The 10,080-nt window shown below is 53.9% G+C and overlaps 1 protein-coding gene across 1 annotated transcript; it reads right to left on the bottom strand.

Moving 5' to 3' along the window:
• Positions 1-216: 216 nt before the first annotated feature.
• Positions 217-8,704, bottom strand: ANKRD49 (ankyrin repeat domain 49). The gene is made up of 3 exons (XM_007534018.3): positions 8,518-8,704; positions 5,224-5,577; positions 217-2,440 (listed from the first exon to the last, which is right to left on the bottom strand). Exons 2-3 carry the CDS (start codon positions 5,479-5,481, stop codon positions 1,982-1,984), a joined length of 717 nt encoding a protein of 238 aa, XP_007534080.1. The 5' UTR covers positions 5,482-5,577; positions 8,518-8,704; the 3' UTR covers positions 217-1,981.
• Positions 8,705-10,080: the final 1,376 nt, after the last annotated feature.

Consider the following 10,080-nt stretch of genomic DNA (forward strand, 5'->3'; position numbering starts at 1 on the left):
ACAACTACAATAAAACAAGGTCAACAAAAGGGAATAAACATTAAAATAAATCTTGTTGTCTGAGCAGAGTTAACTGTTGCTTTGCAGTGACTTGTTGACCTGCCAGTAAAAATGAGGGACCAAAGCTCTCTTCACAATCAGTGCTTAACCCCGCCAGTCGCGCAGAGGCCCATTCTCCACTAACATGCCGTTTCCCTGCACCCAGTTGAGACAAGGCACTTTCTTTGATTACCTTTATTTACTGGACAGAGACAGACAGAAATCAAGAGGGAAGGGGGGAGAGAGGGAGAGAGACAGAGACACCTGCAGCCCTGCTTCACCACTCTTGAAGCTTTCCCGCTGCCGGTGGGGATGGGCACTTCAACCCGGGTCCTCGTGCCTGGTAACATGCTCACCCAGGTGTGCTGCCATCCGGCGCTGATACAGGGCGCTTTCGCGGGTGACCTCACACCGTCTGTGAAGACGGATTCTGGAGGGCGGGGCAGGGAGGGCCACACCAGAGCGCTGTACTGTCCCCCTACTCATCTTGATGCGGCCATGCCAGCGTGGTTTCTTCTCTCCTTCTGTTGCAGCTCCTGGGTCTTCACTGTTCTGGGCTTTTTCAGCTAAGAGGCAGAGAGCCAGATGGACAGACACCACAGCGCTGAAGCTTCCTGCACGGTGGTGGGAGCTGGCGCACAGGCAGGTGAGCTATCCCACGGGCCCACCTCAGCTCTTTATTTAAGAGCATTTCCCATTGAAGTCTTTTACACTTTTGTCAAAAACCAGTTGCTCTTATCAGTATCTACTTCTAGACTCTATTCCATTCTCAGTCTCGTCTCTCCAATATCACCCTCTCAATACTTTTGCTCCATGCTTAGTTCTGAAATCAGGTTTTGTGAATTCCCCATCTTTAACTCTAAAAATTTGCTTTGCCTCTTATGACAGAGATAAAAGGGGAGAGACAGACACCCGCAGCTCTGCTTCACTACTTATGAAGCTTCCCCCCTGCAGGTGGGGACTGGGGATTTGAACTTGGGTCCAATCACACACCAGCCCCCAAAGTTAGCATTAAGTAAAGTGGAATTTTTCATGTGAACTTTATTAGGTAGATTCACTGCTGGTACATGCTGTTTTGGTTATTTTTTCCCTTCTTCTTCTTGCCACCAAGGCTTCACTGGAGTTTGGTATCTGTTCGTGGCAAGTCTTTTTTTGTTTTTTTCCTTTTCAGACAGAGGGTGAGAGAGATGTGAGGCTCTGTGTGTCACTCCCCATGGTGGCTGGGGGCTTGGGCTGGGCCCTCTGCTTTTCCTGCAGTCCACACTACAGCTCTGCAGGAAAGCTGCAGCCACACTGGCTCTGCCTCTAGGGGGACACTCAGCCCCACACGCTGAGACCGGCCTGGCCTCTATCTCTGGGGCCTCAGTGTGCAGTGCCCATACCTTCAGCATGAATGCAGGAGAGCACACAGACCAGAGTGGCTGGGCTGCAGGAGGCAAGGCCGGGGCGCCGCAGGTAGCCGCTGTGGGAGGCAGGATTAGCACCCGGCCAACTCCTCCCAGGTAGTCTGTGCTCTGAACGCAAAGATGGGGATTTCTGATGCCTTCTGAACTTATCCCAGCTGATACCTCAGATCTAATGTCTGGAGCAGAAGCAGAAGGCTGCTTGGTGCAAAGACAGCTGAGCTGCAGACTATGCACTTGGTAAGATGTGCTGGTCCCATTCTGCAGGACCTCACCTTGTAAAGGTAACTGTCAGTATACGGAATCCTCAACCATCCAAGATGGCGATAGTTAAAAATAGCAGTTTCCTGACTAAGCCATGACAGGCTTTGACGTACAGGGGAGTTAAAAACCCGGAGTCTCAAACACCTGAGTCAGCTCAGGCAGGTCCACTGGGAGGACCCTGGCTGGGCACCCGGGGCTCTGTCCGAGGCCCTGTGACAGCGGCGTCTCCCTCGAGCAGCAGATGGGGGACAGGGACTGGGGCAGGCGGGAGGCCGTCAGGGCGGGGAGGTCCGGGTGCAGTCCTCGGCTGCGTCGAAGAGGTAGTGGCAGGCGCTGCTCCGCCTGGCGATGTCCAGCGCCGTCTCCTCCAGGCTGTTCTTCAGGCCGGGCTGCAGGTAGCGGCTCAGGAGCAGCAGCTCCAGGGTGTCCCGGGCGTCCCTGTGGCCGGCGGCCAGGTGCAGCGGCGTCAGCCGGCTGTGGGTCTGGGCGTTGATGTTGGCGCCCTGCTGCAGCAGGAAGGAGGCCACGCGGACGTTGTTCCACTTGCAGGCGCTGTGCAGGGGTGTCCAGCCGTCTGCTGTCACGGCGTGCACGTCCGCACCGTGTGCCACCAGCTCCCGGGCCACCTCCACGTGGCCGCCATAGGCCGCGCGGTGCAGCGCCGTGTACTCATCCTCGTCCCTGGTGTCCACCTGGGCCGCCGCCTTGGCCAGCAGCCTTCGCACAGTGCTCAGCTGGGAAGGAAAGGCCACACTTGAGAACCGCCCGGCCCAAGGTAGCTAAGGGTCATGACAACAGGTGACCTCAAAGGAAACCACAGCCAAGGATAAAGCACTGGGCTCTCCAGCACAAGGTCCTGAGTTCAGTCCCCCGCAGCACGTGTACCAGAGTGGCATCTGGTTCTTTCTCTCTCCTGCTATCTTTCTCATTAATAAGTAGGATTTAAAAGAAAGAATAAACAGTCAAGGGATGGACAGGCTGGGGTGAGGGCTGCCTCAGCCCTAGGCTGCTATCCTGCTGTTTTACGTCTCATCCTGAAAGAGACCAGACTGGGTGGGGGTAACACAGCAGGGCAAGGTGGGTAAAAGTCTTGAAATAGGGCCTGGGTGCTGGCACATTCAGTTTAGTGCAACCATTACCATGCTCAGTGACCCAGGTTCAAGCCCCTGGTCCCCACCTGTATGGGGAAGCTTTATGAGTAATGAAGCATGTCTGCTGGTGTCTGTCGTTCTCTCTCCCTCCCCTCTCAATTTCTCTCTATCCTATCAAACAAAAAAAATATATACACATACACATATTAAAAAGAAAAGGTGGCCATTGGGAACTGTGGATTCAGTGCCAGCACCAAATACAACCCTGATAGGAAAATGTGTGTGTGTGTGTGTGCGAGACTTCTAAGATAAGCATCTTCTGGGAGCTGGGGTGGGGGCAGGCCTGGTAGAGTGCACATTACTAGGCAGCAGCACCCAGGTCAGGTCCGCCACGCCCACAGGGAGGAAGCTGCATGAGTGGTGGAGCAGTGCTGGATATTCTCCCATTTAGTTTATGTGCCAAAGTGAGCCCAGATATTGCTCCCATTTATCTCAATTTCTTTCTTTCTTTCTTTCTTTCTTTCTTTCTTTCTTTCTTTCCTTTTTTTTTTTTTTTTTAAGATTTTTAAAAATCTTTATTTATTCCATTTTGTTGTCCTTGTTTTATTGTTGTTGGATAGGACAGAGAGAAATGGAGAAAGGAGGGGAAGACAGAGACGGGGAAAGACAGACACCTGCAGACCTGCTTCACCGCCTGTGAAGCGACTCCCCTGCAGGTGGGGAGCCGGGGTTCCAACCGGGATCCTTACGCCGGTCCTTGTGCTTTTATCTCAGTTTCTATCCCATCCTCTATCAAAGAAAATACACACACACACACACACACACACACACACACACACACACACACACGCATCTTTTATGAGAACTCAGCAGTGAGAAGGAACTCTAGGGATTAAGCAGCTCTGTCCTCTCTCACCAGAAGCACTGTGAAAATATGCTTTCAGGGCAGGGGAGATAGCATAATGGTTATGCAAAACAGACTCTCATGCCTGAGGCTCCTAAGTCCCAGGTTCAATCCCCCACACCACCATAAGCCAGAGCTGAGCAGTGTTCTGGTGTTTCTCTCTCTCTGTGTGTCTGTACATGTTTGCATCTGTCTCAAGAAAGAAAACATGCTTTCACTAGTGACTATGTTCTGTGAGCCTCTGGTGGGAGTGTGAACTCTTGCGACAGAGGGTGTTCAAGGGCTGGGAGACATAGCCCTTTGTGTTAGAGCACAGGACTCAGAGATCCCAGGTTCAATTCCCAGTACCACCGTAAGCCAGAGCTGAGCAGTACACTGGACTGTATGATTTTAAAAAAAGTTATTCCCAGAACACAAGGCTCTTCAGTTACTAGCTTACTGACAGAAAAGGCAGAACTGGGCAAAACGAAGATGTGCCTGAGTGGAAAAAACAGACTTTAAAACAAATAAATCAATCAATGCCTTAGTAAGAGGAGACAGGATTACTCTGGCACATGTGATGTTGGGAACTGAATCTGGGACTTTATGCTTGAGAGTCTAATGTTCCACCCTCTACACCACCTCCCCAGGTCTCTGAGGAACACACTTTGACGGTTAATCCTATGAGTATGCTATTAGGTAAACTAGTACTCCTGAGTCTCAAATTCTTGGTCAGCAGATGGGACAGGAAATCAAACAATGTGGTAAAGCACCTGTGATAATAAATATCCATCCATTCTTCCACTTTCACAGAATACTGGCCTGCAAGGTGAGGCCAAGGCTTAGCGACTCCAGGTACCCAGGTCGGCAGAGCCGGCTCATCTGCTACAGTGTACACTTGGCCATGTGCAAAGCCTTGGGTTTGAGCCTCCAGCACCAACAGGGACTTCTGTGAACAGCAGACTGGTGCTGTGGTGTCTGTCTTTCCTCTCTCTCTCTCTCTGAAGTTTACAAGGAACACAAAAAGTATACCAGGAGCAGTAGAATCATGCAGGAACAAGGTCCCTGCTGCATTAAAAAAAAAAAATCATGCAAACCGACTCTCATGCCTGAGGCTCCAAAGTCCCAGGTTCAATCTCCTGCACCACCATAAGCCAGAGCTGAGCAGTGCTCTGATAATAAAATAAATAAATAAATAAATAAATAAATTACGCTGGATAAAAAAGAAGCATGGTGATGATCATTTTACAGATGAAAAAGCAGAGGCTCAGAAATGCTAAAAATCTGTCCAAAACTAGAAGTAGCTCAGGATAAGGTCTTTTGGCTCCAAACACAAAACTTTCCCTACTGCATTATGGTGTCCACTCCTCATCTCTCTTTTCTTTCCCCACAACACTGCTCGGCTCTGGCTCCTGGCAGTAATGGGGTGACGGAGTGGTGGGGGCCAGGAGCCTCCAGCATCAGTCTTCTGCATCACCATTATGCTATCTCCTGGCTTGTTATTTACGTATATATGTAAATATGTATGTATTTTCTTTTTTACCCGATTTTTCTCAGCAGCCCAAAGCAGCAGTTTGCCTGGATCATTTTCCATTTGTTTTTCTTGTAATTGATACCACTCTTCAGCTTTTTCCTCTTGCTCCTCTTCCTCATCAGAATCTCCTACCCAGAGACTTTCAGTCCCAGTGGGAATAAGGTGTCCATGTGTTTCTAGCAATTCAAGTTGGTTAAAGTGTTCAGGAAAGTCCAATGAATTCGCTGAGCCTGATTTACCATCGTCATTGATTTTCTCTTTTTCCATTTTTTTCTCAGATTCTAAATATAAAGAATCTCAAAAGACAGGATATCAAGTCCTTCTAGAGATGAACTGTGTCTGCTTTATTTTATTCCTTGAGATCTAGAAACGCAAACAAAAATGATTACCCAACAGTGACCGAAGCTTTATCAACAGAATAGGTAAGTCTTACAAACATAGATATATAAGCCCTGCTTAAACCCCTTGTTTATCCATAACCTTTAGACTCTAAATTAAATATTGGAACTAAGAGATTTCAGATCTCTCTATGTCTAATGGCCTAGCACTCCTGCTTTCTTTGTTTCCTTCTAAGTTAACATCTATAACTTGTTTTGAATCTGTTGGCCGAGATACTGTTGTACTATGATGAGTGACACATGCTTGAAGCTTTGAGTATATGACTAACACCATAAAGATAAAATAGACACACTCATAAGTTAAAAAAAAAAAAAAGATTCACTTACTTATTACGAGACAGGGAGAGGGCCAGAGTTTCACCCGACACATTCGATGCTGGGGACTGATCTTGGAATTACATGCCGAGTCCAAGGCTTGATCCCCAGCACCACCTTCCTGGCTGTGGGGGAATAGAAGTTCACTAATTTTATAGACTAGACACATAAATCGATGATATAGAGCGGAAACACAAACTTTTAGTTACTACAAAGCAACCTGTGTGCTTTGCCTCATGAAGCTTACTGTGTCAGCGGGTGATGGCAGAGACAGCATGGCCCATGGCGGGCAGAATTTGTGCAGATGGGGCAGGGCAGAAGCTCGGCACAACTCAAGGATGTGACCTCCTCCTGACAGGCTGACGTTACTTTGTAAACCAAAGTCAAGTCATGCGGCTGTTTTTTTGCCTCCAGGGTTATCCCTGGGGCCTGGTGCCCCCATTACAAATCCACTGCTTGTGGAGGACTTTCTTTTTAACTTCATTGACTAGGACAGAGAGAAATGGAGAGAGGAGGACAAGACCGAGGGGGAGAGAGAAAGATACCGCCTGTGAAGCTCCCCACACCCTACAGGTGGGCAGTGGAGACTTGAACCCAGGTCCTTGCACTTTGTACTACGTGTGCTTAACCAGGTGCACCACCACCTGGTCCCTGATTATCTATCTATCTATCTACCTACCTATCTATCTATCTACCTATCTATTTTTACAATAAACCCAGAGAGGCAGAGTCAGTGAAAGTGACCACAGGACCAAAGTTTCCTTCAACGTATGGGGCCAGACTCGGACATGGGTCACATGCATAGCAGAGCAGTGCACTATCCAAGTGAGCTCCTGCCGGCTGGGAAATTTCTGAAGTATCATTGTTCAGCCTCTTGATTCTATTTGTTACAATCTTTTTTTCCCCTTGCCTCCAAGGTTATTGCTGGGGCTCAGTGCCTGCATGATGAATCCACTGCTCCTGGAGGCCATTCCCCCCCCCCATTCGTTGCCCATGCTGTGGTTATTATTGTTATTGTCAGTCGTTGTTAGATACGACAGAGAAATGGAGAGAGGAGGGGAAGACAGAGGAGGAGGGAAAGACAGACGCCTGCAGACCTGCTTCACCGCCTGTGAAGCGACTCCCCTGCAGGTGGGGAGCTGGGGGCTTGAACTGGGATCCTTACGTCGGTCCTTGCGCTTTGCGCCACATGCTTAACCCACTGCGCCACCGCCCGGCCCCCCCATCTGTTACAATCTTATCAGTCTTTCAAGGTTTTTTTACATGTTGCTTCTGAACTCTTTTATTTAAATTTTTGTCTTTTTTTTACTGGATAGAGACAGCAGAAACTGAGAGGATAGGAAGAGGGAGAGAGAGACCCTGTAGCTCTGCTTCACCACGCGTGGCGATCAGGGGCTTGAACCCGGGTCCTTGCGCACTGTGATGTGAGCGCTGCACCCTGCTTGAGCATCCTGTGCCTAGCACCCTGCGTGAGCACCCTGAGCCCCAGCACCCTGCGTGAGCACCCAGCACCCTATGTAAGCACCCAGCACCCTGCGTGAGCACCCAGCACCCTTCGTGAGCACCTAGCACCCTATGTAAGCACCCAGCACCCTGCGTGAGCACCCAGCACCCTTCGTGAGCACCTAGCACCCTATGTGAGCACCTAGCACCCTATGTAAGCACCCAGCACCCTGCGTGAGCACCTAGCACCCTTTGTGAGCACCCAGCACCCTTCGTGAGCACCTAGCACCCTATGTAAGCACCCAGCACCCTGCGTGAGCACCCAGCACCCTTCGTGAGCACCCAGCACCCTATGTGAGCACCCAGCACCCTGCGTGAGCACCCAGCACCCTGCGTGAGCACCCAACACCCTGCGTGAGCACCCAGCATCCTGCGTGAGCACCCAGCACCCTATGTGAGCACCCAGCACCCTGCGTGAGCACCCAGCACCCTATGTGAGCACCCAGCACCCTGCGTGAGCACCCAGCACCCTTCGTGAGCACCCAGCACCCTATGTGAGCACCTAGCACCCTGCGTGAGCACCCAGCACCCTATGTGAGCACCCAGCACCCTTTGTGAGCACCCAGCACCCTATGTGAGCACCCAGCACCCTGCGTGAGCACCCAGCACCCTTCGTGAGCACCCAGCACCCTATGTGAGCACCTAGCACCCTGCGTGAGCACCCAGCACCCTGCGTGAGCACCCAGCACCCTATGTGAGCACCCAGCACCCTTTGTGAGCACCCAGCACCCTTTGTGAGCACCTAGCACCCTGCGTGAGCACCCAGCACCCTGCGTGAGCACCCAGCACCCTTCGTGAGCACCCAGCACCCTATGTGAGCACCCAGCACCCTGCGTGAGCACCCAGCACCCTTCGTGAGCACCCAGCACCCTATGTAAGCACCCAGCACCCTGAGTGAGCACCCAGCACCCTGCGTGAGCACCCAGCACCCTGCGTGAGCACCCACCCCACCCCTCGCACGCAGGTGCTGCAGACTGGCAGGAGGACCCTGAGCCCCAGAGCCGCGCGCCCGGCCCCGACCCTGCGGCCTGCACCCGGGGCGCCCCGCACCTGGGGATCCACCGAGCCCAGCACAGGCCGGCCGCACCTGCCCGCGCCGCTCACCCGGGGGCTCGGGGCCGAAGGTCGCGCTCTCGCTCGCGGCGGTCCGGGGTTCGAGCCCTCACAGGCCGCGCGCTCTGCGGGGCGGGGGAGGACGAACGCGGCCCCCGGCGCCCGGTCCGCAGGGTCTAGCGAAGCCCCGGCTGCCAGCGCCGGCTCCAGCAAAGCCTCACTTCCGGGTGCGCTCCGATTGGCTCCCGCGCGGGAGATTGGCTGGTCGCTCGTCCCGAACTCTCGCGGTACTTGGCAGCCAATGAGAGTCGTGGAAACCGTGCGCCCTGTTCTCGCGAGAAGAGCGAGACTTCGGGATTACTGGCGGCGCGCGCTCTGCGTGGACGCCGCGGTGCTCGGCTGTTTTGCCTCACCCGACCTGGTAAAGCGCGCCGGACGGGGAGTGCGGGCTCCGGGCGGGGGCGCCGGGCGGGGGCTGGGCGGGGGCGCCGGGCTGGGGGCCAGGGAGCAGCGGAGCGCGTCCCTGCTAGCGAGCACCGGTGACGGGCTCCTCTCAGCCGCCGAGCGCACCTGTGAGCACCCGGCAGCACCCTGCACCCGTGTGAGCACCCGGCACCCGTGTGAGCACCCTGAGCCCCAGCACCCTGCACCCCTGTGAGCACCCTGAGCCCCAGCACCCTGCACCCGTGTGAGCACCCTGCACCCCTGTGAGCACCCTGAGCCCCAGCACCCTGCACCCCTGTGAGCACCCTGAGCCCGTGTGAGCACCCTGCACCCGTGTGAGCACCCTGCACCCCTGTGAGCACCCTGAGCCCCAGCACCCTGCACCCCGTGTGAGCACCCTGAGCTCTGACACCCTGCACCCGATGTGAGCACCCTAAGCCCCAGCACCCTGCACCCCGTGTGAGCACCCTGAGCCCCAGCACCCTGCACCCCGTGTGAGCACCCTGAGCCCCAGCACCCTGCACCCCGTGTGAGCACCCTGAGCTCTGACACCCTGCACCCCGTGTGAGCACCCTGAGCCCCAGCACCCTGCACCCCGTGTGAGCACCCTGAGTCCTAGCACCCTGCACCCCGTGTGAGCACCCTGAGCCCCAGCACCCTGCACCCCGTGTGAGCACCCTGAGCCCCAGCACCCTGCACCCCGTGTGAGCACCCTGAGCCCCAGCACCCTGCACCCTGTGTGAGCACTTGCTGGTCTGTGTTCGGGCACCAGATGCCGGGCTGTCGCAGGCGGGAGAGAGACGACCAGGAACTCATGGCTGAGTGGGAACACAGTTCCTCGTTTATTAATCACATGGCCTTTTATGCATCTCTTCACGGGAGGTGGCAAGGGGAAAGGAAATGACTAGGAGAGGGGGCGGAGCGAAAAAAGAGCAAAAAGAACATAGAGAGCTCCATCTAACTGGTGGGGATTAAACCAATACCCTGCAGGCAGGGCGGGCCTCAGGCTAGACAGTGATTACGTAAATAGACCACAGCATCAAGCAATGCAGCAGACCTGGCGTGATGAACAAGCACCCTGAGCCCCAGCACCTCATGCTCCCCTCTCTGCTGTTCCCTCACACCCTCCCTGCCCGTGGCCTCGGTTTGAGGT

Source organism: Erinaceus europaeus, chromosome 20, assembly GCF_950295315.1.
Source record: "Erinaceus europaeus chromosome 20, mEriEur2.1, whole genome shotgun sequence".
Classification (NCBI taxonomy): domain Eukaryota; kingdom Metazoa; phylum Chordata; class Mammalia; order Eulipotyphla; family Erinaceidae; genus Erinaceus; species Erinaceus europaeus.

Excerpts from the sequence above, each read along its gene's own strand:
- ANKRD49 (XM_007534018.3), bottom strand. The coding sequence starts at position 5,481 with ATGGAAAAAGAGAAAATCAATGACGATGGTAAATCAGGCTCAGCGAAT. Across the intron at positions 2,441-5,223 it reads GGGCTGCTGAGAAAAATCGG|CTGAGCACTGTGCGAAGGCT; the intron begins GTAAAAAAGAAA and ends TTTCCTTCCCAG.